At 34.0% G+C, this 14,319-nt stretch overlaps 1 protein-coding gene across 1 annotated transcript in view; it reads left to right on the top strand.

Moving 5' to 3' along the window:
- The window catches only part of LRRC7 (leucine rich repeat containing 7), a 307,638-nt gene that overhangs the window by 232,394 nt on the left and 60,925 nt on the right, over positions 1-14,319 (top strand). The window contains exon 21 of the mRNA XM_037043945.1: positions 8,031-8,150. Coding sequence (XP_036899840.1) covers positions 8,031-8,150 — 120 coding nt within the window. The remainder of the gene's footprint in view (positions 1-8,030; positions 8,151-14,319) is intronic.

Below are 14,319 nucleotides of genomic sequence, written 5' to 3'. Positions count from 1 at the left end.
CAACACTTCAAAATGCTTTTCCAGCCCATTTTCTTCACAGGAAATATTACACAGAAGTAAAACATGAGAAACAAGCTTGTGACTTCACAAGCAAATTGTTACTCATCCTAGGCTAATTTGAAAGTCCCAAGTTCACATAATTTTGAGAGACAATGTAGGCTCATTTGAAAGAAAATACACTGTAATTAGAAACATTTCCATTGTGAAAGGAACATTTCTGCTTCTTTTATTCAGTCAAAACTGAGAATGCACATTTATTTTACCTGTTTAAATTGATTAATGCCTTCTGTCTTGGTTACATTTTGATGAAAACTAATGAGTCATTTTTACACAATGTGTCAGTATGACTTTATTACTAATATAGTCATTAGCCTAGCAATTTTTTAGTGAAAAAAAGCAATGCAAAGTGGGGAAAACAGAATGAAAGTGGTCTCCAAACATTTCTCTCTTAGTAAAATTAATGAACATATGGAACAAACTCAACAAACCCCCATCCCAGAAAAATGAAGGTCAAAAGACCTCAAATTCATGTTTTATTGTCAAATTAGTCTTAATTACAATCCCTAACTCTGGATTGTTTGTTTCCCACTGTGGGTAGAGAAATGAAGTCAAAGACAGATTTCTATTCACAGCTGTATCATTACTTTGAAAAAAACGTAACTAAATGAAGAACATCTGAATGTTTTTTCCTGTCCTCAGTCTTCTGTTGGAGGACCAGCAACGTGTGGGTAACCTTCTCTCCAGGGAGAAAAACAATGCCACACTGTGCGATGTTTGCCAATGACAGTGAAATAAACACTCTCTCTACAGCCAGTTTCAAAGTACTATAGTTTAACATCACAGAAAGCAGACTCGGGCTTAAATATAGATGGTTCTTGTGAGTTAATGCATGTTGGTCTCAATACACTACTATCAGCAAGACCCTTTTTGCCAGAGCCCCAACTTTAAGGGAACCTGTTTTTCATGTTCTATTAGGTGCCCAGGCCCTCATCCTCTGCCCTGACAAAGCCTGTTTTCAAAAAGGTCTTGAAACTTATTAGCACTAAGTAATAGATGAGATATCACAATTTTAATAGGCAGCTTTCCTGGAGGTGCCTATTAATTAATAGACAATAGAAATCAAATCCTTTAACTAAAATGATGGAATTTCAAAATTCAGTGAGATTAGAGAGGTCTTGGTGTGAAGGAAGCTATTCCTTAAATTCCTTGAAATTATACCTCATTTTGCTAATTTTTAGCCCTATTTACTCTTACATCAATCTATAGAATAATACAGATATATTCAAAGTCTGAAAAATGGTAATATACTTTGAAGTGCTCTTCTGAATATCTAACTTATCTCCAGGTATAATTTAGGCACCTCTGTATTGATATTAATTTTCTGATGTTATTTGGGGTACCCTAGACAATGGATTCACTAGCTATTACTGTAGCTTGAAGATGATTTCTGACAGAAATATTGCAGAGTTATAACATGTAGAGACTCTTCAGCCTTCCTCAACTGGGCACAGGGATGACCTCAACAAATTGTCTTTGGAAGTCACATTAAACTGGAAATCAGGACTAATTCATCTATTGAAAGACTCCATCTGAAAATGAATTATCATCAATACTGTGTTATCCACAAAAAAAGAGAAAGAAAGAAATGGAGAAGGTAGGGCATAGAAAAAACACAGTCAGGGCAACGATTCTGTCACCACCAAAAATACGTTATGACCCAAAATAATCAGCGTAAGTCCTCTAAACTTTAGGCCTTGAGGCATCTGGGACAACCTTCTCACCCTGCTGCCACGGCAGGAACTTGCTCGTGTTTGGGCAGTAGTTGGTAATTACTCAATTTTGAGACTAGTTCAGCCTCTGCTTCCTCCCAGGGATTCCAGTCTAATTCTCCTCCCCTTCACCTTACTGTGCAGATAGGTCTGTTCCACAGTGCTTCTTTAGAAAATTTGTCTGGTTTTTCTGCGAGGCTTCCTGTCACCCTCTCTTCAGATGCAGCCTCTCAGTGTTTTCCCCTTCTTTGATCCACTGAGCATTGCTGCTAACTGGTCTCAGGCTTGAGGCTGTTTCCCTGAACTCTTTTTCCCTACAGGAAAGGAGAGAGACAAAATTGACTTTCAAAGGCACAAAAATCAATTACAACACTTTTGTCTTGCTAATTAAGACAATAAAAATTAATATCATATATTTACAATTTCTTTGCCACCCCTAAATGTTTGTTAGCCACGAGATTTCCACTGAAATGCAAAATAAGAACAACTTATAAATACACATTTTCAGCAGATAAAACTGAAAAAGCTGTTCCTTCTCCCATGGAAATCTAGAGCTGTCTTTTTATTCATAAAATTTCTGAATGATAATACTGGCCATCTTTAGTTAGTTGCTATGGCAAATGACTCTGGAGCATCCTAGAAAGAATGAATGAATGAATGAAGCTTCCTAAGGAGTCCAAAGTAACGTTTTCACCTTAAGCACCTTAAGGAAATAAAGTTGTAGCATGCTTTTGTGCAGCGGTGCCCTCTGGAAGGATCATTCAGGGGCTGAAATCTAGACTCTTTTTCCACACTCTCTGCTTGCCAAGCCTCACCTTTTACAAGTAGAAGAAAGAAGCAGTTTTTGTATTTCCTCTGTCACCCTGAGACTTTTTGTAAGTTATACATCCAGAGAGCGGGACTTTTGTGATCCCTGTGTTCCCCAACCCCTCCATTTTGGTAATTAACAGAAAGGCACTATTTGTGTGAGTTGAGACCCTGACTCAGCACATTATTTCTTTTGATTTACATTTTTTTTTAGTTTACCAAAACATGTCTAGTTTTTTTTGTCAACTTTCTTGAAACAAATTTGTGCTAAACTACTCAAGGGATATAATTACTTGTGAATGAAGACTGAAAAACATTGTACTTGATAAAGTATTTACACAGCATTTATGTGAACTGAAAGGGAAGATTTTTCCCAGATTTTACTATGTGTTTTGAATATTTCTAATGTTTTCATACTTATTACATTTCAGGCTAAGTATTATATATTTTTTATGGATTACAAGCTAAATATAGACCTTTCTATTCTATAAGTAGTAAATTACATTTTCTTATTAGTAAATTACATTTTCTAATGTAATTTTATAAAACTGCTTAAGATATTTTAAAAGTGAATAAGTTCAATGAAAAATTAGTTTAATAAATTTAATTTTCTTTAATGTTTTTACAATATTTGTTGATGACTTTCCCAATTTTCTAAAAAATTAATGGTACTTACATTTGGAATATTTAAGACATAAGTGAAGTATTAAATTATAAAACTTTCACATTTTCTATCCATTCATTCATTTACTCATTTATTATTTATTCACTGCCTCTCCAAAAAGCATTTAAGGCAACTTTCTATGATGTTATTAATGGCTCCATGTGCTTCTTCGGATGTGTTCTGTTGTAACTGAACTTAGCTAATGTCTTGAAATTTTATGTTATCAGAGAGAAATATAACACAGGCGACCCTTGAACAACACTGGTGTGATGTGAACAGGTCCACTTATTGTGGATGTTTTTCAATAAATACTGTAAATGTATTTGGTCTTCCTTATGATTTTCTTACTAACATTTTATTTACTCCAGTTTACTTTATTATACAAATATAATATATAATACATATAACATATAAAATATGTGTTAATCAACTGTTTGTGTTATCAGTAAATCAACTGTAGGCATTAGTAATTAACTTTGGGAGAGTTAAAAGTTATATGTGATTGGCAGACCTAATTCCATGTTGTTCAAGGGTCAACTGTATTACAGAATGTCAATTCAAACTTCCATTTTTATTGTCCAGATTAATGGTAGAATAAATAAATATTTTAATAGAAGTAGTATAAAGAATAGGATTTATTGAGAATCTGCTATGAACCCGGTACCATGACATACTTTAAATATGTTTTTTCACACAACCCTCACAAGAAGCCTCATAGGAAATATTTATCTTTATTGTATAGATGAGAAGTCCGAGGCTCATGTGTCACAGAAAAGAAGTCACATGAATCTTTACCATTTTATTATTGTAACCTCTACATCTAGCATAGTAGCAGCTGAATTTGAATCTGACTCTGCTTGGCACCTAAGTCCCCACTGTTTGTACTATATGATGATGGCTTCTAAAATGTTTATAAAACCTGACAGTTCCTTAGACCATAACTCATAACAGTTGATAAAACTCTTGTATATACCCTGTTATCTCACATTTACTTCATAACAATCCAGATAAGTAGATATCATGGGACCCAAATCGTTCTCCATTTGCTACAGGTAGATGCTTTCTTAGTTAGGTGAGCTTAATAAATATCTTTTCTTACTGGATCTATGTAAATAGTGCCAACATTTTATCTGCATTTATTTACTCTAGTCCCTAAGGTCACATACTTGATGCAATTTTTTTTTTCTGAAAGCAAAGCAAGATTTCTTTAGCACTTTTGGGGCAATTTATACTATAGCTTCTATTGACCTTGCTGCATTTACTATCGGCTACCCATCCTGGAGAAAGATTCTCTTAACTTTCTAATAATGCAAAATGTTTTTATCTTCTGAACTACACATATTTTCATAGACAGTAGTAAAAATTACCAAAATAATGTTAGTATTCAAACACATGCTACTTCATCATTATAATAAAATGCTGATTTAAAAATCATCTGGACATCATCTCACCATCTTCAGACTGAACCTTGTGATATAAGAATTTAGATCCAAAGTTGGCATATATTTGCCAAACTTTTTTGAAAAAATATGCAGGAGGAGAATAATATGGCAATAAGTTCACTGGACATAGTTTGGTGAAAATTATTTTAATACATTTTTAAATATAAGGTAATGCTTTTCATGAACTATATGATAATTACTAAGTAAAATAGACCCTTGAGCTTTTAAGGGATACATCCCAAGAACTTTGCAAAGTGCCAAACTCTTCTCCACACTCATATAATTCCCTGACAAAAAATAGTAGTGAATTTCCCAAGCTTCGATTGCACCCATCAGTTAGCAGGCAAGAACAAACTAGTGGATCAGCTAAGTTCATGTACTCTTAGTCGTGAATCTGTGTTCACCTATGCATATACATACACACACATGCATGCACATACGCATATATAGGCTTGTACACACAGAGAAATATTTAGAGAAGCACATAAACATGCATATTCATGAACCTTTGTGCCTCAGCAAAATTTGAGATTACTTCTTCCAATAGACACATGTGATTGCTCACAGCCATCAGAATCACAGATGTTAAACCCACAAATGTCCACAGCAGTCTTTGGGACCAGCATCTACTCAGCAAAACTTTTCCTAGCATTAATGAATTTCTTAAGTAAAATTTGTTATTTTACACTAAATTATATTGACCATTTTCTCTATTGTTTTGAAATATTACACAATTAGAAGCTGAGAGAAGGGGACAGGTAATGATTTTCCATTTCTGTTATATATAATTGGTTATGTGTGGTGGGGATATAAAGATTTATTTTTAGTCTTTTAAAGTATCTAAATAAAATGTCTAGAATGTGGTACTAAAAATAATTAAGTGAATTATTTAAATTCAATTTGCTTATTTTTTCTGAAATAACATATTTCAACAGTGACAATTTCATTACTATTTTTTACATTTTTCACTTGCTCCTTTTAACCATCTATAGAATTGCAACAACTGAACAACTCCATTTAGACACAGTTCAGTCGCACTTTATCAAAAGCACGATTTTTGTTAATAGCTGTGCTCCTTTGGGGAAAGAATGTGAACCTACCATGTAATTCTCTTTTTGTTTCCCCTCCCAAATATTAATAAATTGTTTTTTGTGGTCTATTTCTACAAACTTAAGTCATCTTACTTAAAAACACAAAGACCAGAACAGTCTTGAAATTAATAAAGAAAACAGTTTTCAGGCAATTTCTTTAATTTTGCTGTCTAGTGAAAATATTGTTTTTGTATCTGCATATTTATGTTTCTATTGGCCATAATATAAAAAAATTGGTACAGCTGCTGATCCTAATTGTAAAAAGAAAGAGAATAATTTCTAAACTAATGAAGGTCCTATAGCATGATATTAGGAATTTAACTGAAGAGTGTTAGCCTTTTTTCTTCCACTGGAAATAATTTTGTAATTCTCAGTTGCTCTCTGGGACTAGGAGTCTGGTCTGGCCAAATAAACCAAGTTTAGTGGAGAAAACAGAGATGAGGGTGATATGGAGAGAAAAAGATCCCTACGTTGAAGTCTGGCCACTTCTTAAAAATCTGTGTTGCACCACGCTAGCCAGATGGGCTCATTTACTATCCCACTTGACTGACAAAGAAACCAAGCCAGAAAAAAACATGGACCAGTAATGCCTACCCTGAATAATATTTTAACTGCTTAATTTTAATAATTTGATGTGTTATATTTTAATACCTGGAAAAATTATGTGTGGGCATATGCAAGCATATTCATCTGGAAGAGATAAAGACTAGAAAATTAATGCTTAAAGACAGACAGATAGACTTTGCATAGTTATTTGTTTACTTTCAAGTAATACATACTTTAATTTGTTATCTACATTTGATTTTCAAAGAAACACAAGAAAATTTATTCCTACTTAACCCAAGAGCTTAATTCAATACCTTTGTTCTCTTTTTTTTTCACACTTTCTGATAGGCTCATGAAAAAGATATTCACATGGTCAAAGTATAAGAAGAAAACTGAGTTATCTTCTTACTTTTTACTATATTCATTAGACCGTAGGAAAACCTCATTTATTATCATGATAAATCTTATTTTCAAATAGTTCCAAACAATGCTTTTTAAGAATGCATGTAGTCGGAACACAGATAGGATGATTACATGTCTTCTGAAGCAGAAGAACGAATACTATTCCATACGATCAAATAAAGCCTGGCAAGACTTTCATGTCTACCCTGTTATGAGAGAGTAGTAGTCTAATTCTCCTATTCTCGGTTTAGAGGACAGCATCTCACCCAGAGTAGAGCTGTGCGTACGTGCTCTAACCCAGCTTTATTTATCTGCAGTGATCCTTCACAACAGCTGCATAAAATGGATAAGAAGCACTACACATAACATCTTACTCGTAAGAATTCTCCAGGAAATCAAGGAGTTAGTACCTGTGTATCCTGTAGGTTAGAGAAGGAGATAGCATTTGTGAAAACTTAATGAGTTTACACAAGAAAAATATCCCACTACTATATCCCTCCATGGTGTGTGATTACTCGCTATTATTCAACTCAGACTATGAAGGTCCTCCCAAATATCTAATATTACTAATAATAAAGACAGGGGAATTATTATCTGTTAAATATAATAAGTAGTAAATCAGTGAAAATATTATATATATAAAGATTTTAAACTTCAATGCATAAATGACTTATATAAATAAATTTAGAATTAAAGGCATAATTTACTTATACTGTGAGTCTAATAGTATAATATGTTTAATGTTGTTTTCATTTTTTCCTCAAAGCTGTCTGTAGATAATGTCATATAACCACAAATCTTATGCTATGTGAGTGTTAACATAGTAATATTTTGAATTAGTGCAAGACATATGCTCCCAGAATATGTACGGCCTTATACAATTTACTTCAGGCTATGGCTTAGAATATTGGAAGTTATATATTGTGTTTATATGGTTTTTACTTATATTCTAAATGGAAATATGACACTAAAATATTGAGCACATTTTAAATGTTGTGGTTTTTATCACTTGATTAATTTTATTATGATTTCTTTTATTTGGGTACTGTAAACAATCTAAACTTTTCTTTAAAATTCAATAAGTAATTCTAAGATTGTTATTTTAGTTGATTTCTCACTGCTTCCTAAAAGCTGTCAATTTAGAATTCTTTACTGAGTAAAAAGCATATAATAATACTTTCAGTTCAGCATATATGTTTTTCTGTAATTAAACAAAATTATTTTTACCATAATCATTAGGGACTCTTTTCAGAAAACTATGATAAATTTTATTACATCACTAAAGAATGCCATCCCATTTTTGCAATAGACCCCGTCCCAGCAAAGCAACATTTTAGACAATGGACAAGAAGATGTATCTCCGAGTGGCCAATGGAATCCTTATCCTCTTGGGAGGCGGGATGTACCTCCGGACACTATTACTAAAAAGGTAACCAATTTTAAGTTAATGACAAACCATGACCTTGCATATCCATTATAATATGTAATCCATAATGTACATCTTAACATCATTTCTAATTTTGTGATAAATTTAGGCTGAATATTCTCTCATTATGAGAAGACTGGTTAACTGTAAGTACATTGAAAAGGATGAAAAATGAACATTGCCAAATGTTCGGAGCTGGTGATAAATATTTACAAACAACATTCTGCTACCTCTCTGCAGACACCAGCACCTGTTACTAGGGCCTGACACCAGCATTTTTGAAGTGCGAGTACAAGTACAGGAAGGTGTGTAACATATACTTCTGACCCTCTTGGCTTCAGTATTATGGTATAGTAGCCAATTTGCATAAAATGGAATTTGACTACAAAAAAGAGATTTGCATTTCTAAAGCTGTAGCCATTCATTGATCCAGTAGTTCTTCATTTAATAAACACTTAGTGAGCCCAGTAGACACTGTATTTTGAGCAATTGCTAGATGCTGGGGAACAAAAATTAATAGTATACAGTGTTGTACCTCTAGGATCTTTTCGTTAGGGAGGTAGGCTGGGTGGTATGTAGGTAATTAGAAGACCACAAGCTAAGTTGTCATAAAGAGCATAAAAAGTACTGAGAAGATAATTGCAGGGTATATGAGGAACAAGGCATTAGTTTTTCAGAATATATTTTTAACTACTACAAATCAAAAAGAAAAGACATACCACACAATAAATATTTTTAAAAATTGTAACCGTAGGGGAGGTATGAGGGGATAATAAGGGGAGAGAGGGCAAGGGTTTTCAGGAACAACCATAGAGGACACATGGACAAAACCACGTGTGGGGAGGATAGAATCAGCGGAGGGAAGTGAGGATGGCTGGGGTTGGGGGGGAGTGGAAGAGGCAAATGCAGACCACTCTACTTGGACAACAATAAAAAAATTTTAATTGAATCTTTTCATCAAGAAAATGCAAAAAAAGATGCTATTTTATACTTGCTAGACTTGGAAAAATTAAGTCTGAAAAATTGAAGTTGTTTGCAAATGTAAGAGCAATTGAAACTTTTTTATACTGTCTTGTGGGAATAAAAAGCACAATCACTTTGGTAACAAATAGTCTTATAAAGCTAAACATGCACATACCCTACACTCCAATTTCCTTCATAAGATATTATTCTAGAAAAACTCCTGTACATGTCATTCAGGATACTTGTAATATTTAGAATATTGGAAAAACCCAATGTTTACCACATGAAAATGTATGTACACATGAAATTGTGGAAATTAGTTAAATATATTTATGATAATTTATAAATTTTTAAAATGTGATTTAAGTAAAAAATGAGTTTCAGAAGATGGTATATATCAAAAATACCATATCTATAAATCTCGAAAATAAGCATAATTAAAATGTATTGTTTAAACATAAAGTACAGTAGCAGGAAAACTACTTTTACAAGAGAATGGCTAATAAAAAATAGGAGTACTATCATCTCTAAAAGGGAAGCTGGGGGTAGGATGAGAGAGGAAGCTGGTATTATGGGTACTATTCTATTTCTTAGGTCAAATTGTGCTTTTTACACTATAGTTATTAAGTTCATGAGTGTTCATTTTATAATTGTGCTTCATAACTTACATATACACTCCCTAATCACATACTTTCTTTGTAACCTAGGTAATTTTACCCTTGATGATGTTTTCAGTGCCATATAGATATATACACGTATATGTGTATATATGTATATATAATCATTTACCCCAAATAGCTGCTAACACCTTGATATTTAGGTGTTGCGCATGTCATTACTCTGCCTGTTGAGCGATGCTCAGCACTGCGGATGTAGTAATATAGTGCAATGAGTGCTGGGAAGGTGGATACCGTGGTATGAGGGCACCTGTTTAATAAAGCAGCTAAAAGAAGTTAGGGAAGAAGAGTGGTGTAAATAAAAGTGGTGTAAAATAAAGCCGGAGGGATAAGCATAAGCCAAATCATGCTGAGCTTTATTACGAAGGAAACGGGAAACATTGTGAAGGGAATTTTTCCCTTTATTATGAAGGGAAACATTGAGCTATTTTAAACAGGGCACAGACATGACTAAATTTCCCTTTAATAAGTAAGCGCTGATAGCTTTTCAGAGAATGAATTAGAGAGGAGAGAGACTAGAGGCAACCGAACCAGTGAAGAAACTTCTATTGTAATCTGGGGGAGAGTACGTGGAAGCAATGGGTGTTAGAGAGAAATGCATAGATTCAATACATTCTTAGACTGTACATAGGGCATAAGAGATAAATGACAGCTCCAAGGCTGATAGCCAGGTTTCTATTGGGGCAAGTGAATGATAATATGTACCCGGGGAGGAAATAGAAAGAGTAATATGTGGAAGTGGAGGAGGAAGGGAGGTTACGTTTTAATGTGCTGATCTGTTATATTGTTGGGGCATCTACATGGAAATGCTTAGTGGATATTTGTATTCATTTACCTGAAGTTCAGGAGAGAACTCTTAACTGGAAATATGAACTTAGCAATCATCACATTGAGCCATGAGTAAGACAGAGATGGATGACACAGAACTCCACGGAACACCAATACGTAAGAGATGTGCTTAGGGAGAAGAGAGAAGGAATAACTAAAGATGTTTCAGTAGGGTTCTTTCCATTGCAAGTTATAAAAGATTCAAGGGAAACAGCCTTGAATATTAAGGAAAAAGTTAGCTAATATAAGAAGCAGTAAAAATGTAGGGTAAGGCTCAGATTTTGTTTTAAGTTATATAATTTTAAACTTAGTATTTTTCCCTCCTCATCTTCCATTTCTACTATTGTCTTTATCCTAAAATCGGTTCCCCTCAGTACAGAGTAAATAGAAAACTCAAGAAAGCAGTATCCTTTTGAAAAAAAGAGAATTACAGTGGAATCTGGAAGGGGATTTTTAAGATGGTAGACACTTGATCATATTTAAAGGCTGATGGGAAGAAACCTTTGGTGAAGAGAAGATTGAAAATCTCAGACAGGAAAGGAGGGAAATCTGCTTCTTTCCGAGGATAGAGGAGAGGATGAAACTGATGACTTGGAATTAAAGGGGTACCAACCACAGCCCAGGGCAGATTGCCTGATCACGGGAGGAAATCATACATGTGCACATACACAGCTGCAAAGGATGATTGTAATTTTCCCACACAAGAAAAAGCTTTATTTATTATTAACACTCGAGATGGAACTAAGAGGTGTTACATTGTGCATCCACACATCCATTTTACATGAAATCTACTTTCACAGTCCATAATATTACATTTAATGACTTTGTCAATACAAATCATGATGATCACTTTTTTGCTTCTTTATGTGCTTTCAGGAAGAACCCCATGCAAACCTAATTAAATATTTGTGGGCTACTTAATCTTCTTAAAGTTTAGAATAATTGATCTTTCTGAAAATTTTATTAACTTCCTATACTTCTTGTCAAATGTGAAATAATATGTCTTTAAAATTTATCATGTCTTGCGTGTGTAAACTCATTTGTAAATTCTTCCTACGATCATAATAGGCATTTTCTGACTACCCCATGTTATAGTTCTGAGATTTTAGAACCTAGAAATAGATATGTCTACCACAGAGGGCAGAGAGAATAAAGAATGTGTTAAATATTCAAATTTAGTTTTTGTTATATATTTATTAAATATATCAACTTAATATTCAGTGAGAATTAACCTAAGGAAATGAAAATGGCAATGGGATTATTTTCCTGGGCTCCAGGATTTACCAAAATAGGTGTGAAAATCTACTGTTATTCATTGGGTTTATATTATATTCTATAATGAATTTTTTAATCAACCTTACTTTTGTAGTTGTCATGAAGTGAGTAGCCATTGGGCTAGACAGGATAAGAGTGAAAAATTAGAACTTGAACTATGAATGGAATGGAGACTCGAAGGAGAATGAGTGGTGAAAAAGTCTTCACTAGCACCTCATTTTGATCTCTTTCTCAAAGTCTCCGCAGATTTTCTTAATTGTTATCTCTGTGCCTAGAGCTACTACTATGCTACTCCTGTGATATATCTGCTATGGAGTACGAGTACCGTAATACTGCTGTGATCAGAAACTACTGGGACACTGCAGAGATGCAGTGGGGAATCCTTTGTGGAGAGGCTTTGATTGAACTCATTGCTCTCTGTTCTGGCTCTCACAACTCCTTGGTTTAACTAATATCGGTAATAGTCATGGCTATAACTAGCATACTTCAAGTACTACTGTAGAACAAATGGTGTAGGCACCCTCCAAGCTGTGGATCCCAAGATTGAGACATAAAATAATAATTAGAGGTAAAAGCATTTATCAGAAGGAATTTTGCTCCTTTTTCTGTCATAGGCCCATGTTACAAAGGGCCGAATCCATGGCAAAATATTGAGCCTGTTAAATCATGACTTTTTTTTTTAAGTTTAATAGAGGATGGTAGTTTTTTCAACTTTCTCTTGTTGTGTCAGTTTCCCAAATTTCAAATTCGGATTTCCGTTTATTGAAAAAGTCTGGGAATCACTGCTAGAAGAACACGTCACAGCTATGTAAATCTCCCCCTGAATTCCAGGCAGTGCTACTTGAGCACTTTAAGAACTGCTATCACATCCTTGCAAAGGCAGAAAACTAGTGCTTTCAGAAGGAGTATGTGTATTTTAGGGTCCTATCACACCCCTGCCTTCACTGCTGCAGTCTATTGGATGATGTTGTAGTCGCCATGGTGAGAGCTATTATGTACCATGTATTACCCCTCCCTTTCTGCCAGCCATTAGGTTAGTGCATTCTTCTTGTAATCCTTACAACCATCATATTAGGTAAGGTGTACTATTATTATCCATCTTATAAAAGAAAAGACTGTGTTTAGGTTTTCTCAGAGACTTCAAGTTTAGATTAAGTTATTTGCCAAGATCACACAGGTGACTAAATATTTTAGATTATTCTCCCAGATGTAACAGAAAAGTGTATAGAGGTTATAGTATAAATAAAAATGAAAGTCAGAAATTATATAATTTGATATAATCCTCCGTAGGAATGACAAGGCCGCTTTTCCCTTATTCTGAACCAACAAACTCTTTTAAAAGTATTGAGAATTTTAAATAGGTTAAATATCTCTGAGATTTAAAATTGAAGGCAAGTGTTTTAAGGATATGTTAAAATGTTGGAGCAGAAAACCACTGCAGCAAAAAAGTGAAAGTGACAGAGCAAAACAAATGAAACCAAATATTACCCTTCTGGAAAAGGGTAATATTTTGAAAATTCTTTAAATGTAGAGGCTGGATATGCAAAGGTCTCTTTGAGCATCGGCTTCTCAGCAGGACTCTTCTCTCCCCACGCGTCTGCTCTCCCAGTGTAAGAGCAGTGAGGGTAGTGAAGATGGGTATCAGGGTCAGCATCAGGAGGGACACAGTTGAAAGGAAAGTATTAAAAATGAAACTCATTTAGTCTTGGCTCACCAACTTGCCCCTTAGGCTGAATTTGCTCATGATTTCCTCCCATCGACAATGCCAGCTGAGCCATTCAGTGCTCAGTTCAGGGATTGCCAGTGGCTCGTCATTGCTGAGGTATGCCCAGGAACTCATTAAGGGAAACAAAAAAAAAATTAAATGTGTTTTTTGGTCATTTTCATGTGCTTTTTATTCTTTCTTTCACAGGCCCCCAAATTGGAAGTTTTGCTTTTTTAAACCACGTTAAGAATTTTTTTTAATTTTTAAGTTTCTGCATCATTCCTTATTTTGGCATTTATCATATTTCTTAGTATAATGCATTTTACTGTTTGTTTTTGTACATATTTAGGAGGATAAGGCCTAAAATATCTTTTGAAAATCTTAATTTGCTTTGCTTTTGACTGTATGACCACATCATTGTTTCTGTTTTAAAACAGCTGAATCAAATTACTTCCAGAATTGATTTTTCACTTGGAAACAGAAGCCAGTCTATTGTAGAACTTTTTAGGGAGTAAAAATAAACTGAAGCAATTTTTAAATGAGAAGTAAATGTATAAAGGTACTATATTTAAAAAATCAGCCTAACCCATATATTTTAATAATTTTTAAAAATTATTTTATTGTTATGCTATAAAACTTTTACCTAAAATATAACCAAGGTTTAGTCGTAGAAAAAAGTTTTCTCAAAACCTCTTGTTTAAAAACAAATATTGCTATCAGTAAT

Source organism: Sturnira hondurensis, unplaced genomic scaffold (genome assembly GCF_014824575.4).
Source record: "Sturnira hondurensis isolate 20B ecotype Veracruz unplaced genomic scaffold, ASM1482457v3 Scaffold0000648, whole genome shotgun sequence".
Taxonomy (NCBI): Eukaryota; Metazoa; Chordata; class Mammalia; order Chiroptera; family Phyllostomidae; genus Sturnira; species Sturnira hondurensis.
This window is presented reverse-complemented; position numbering and strand designations above follow the sequence as displayed.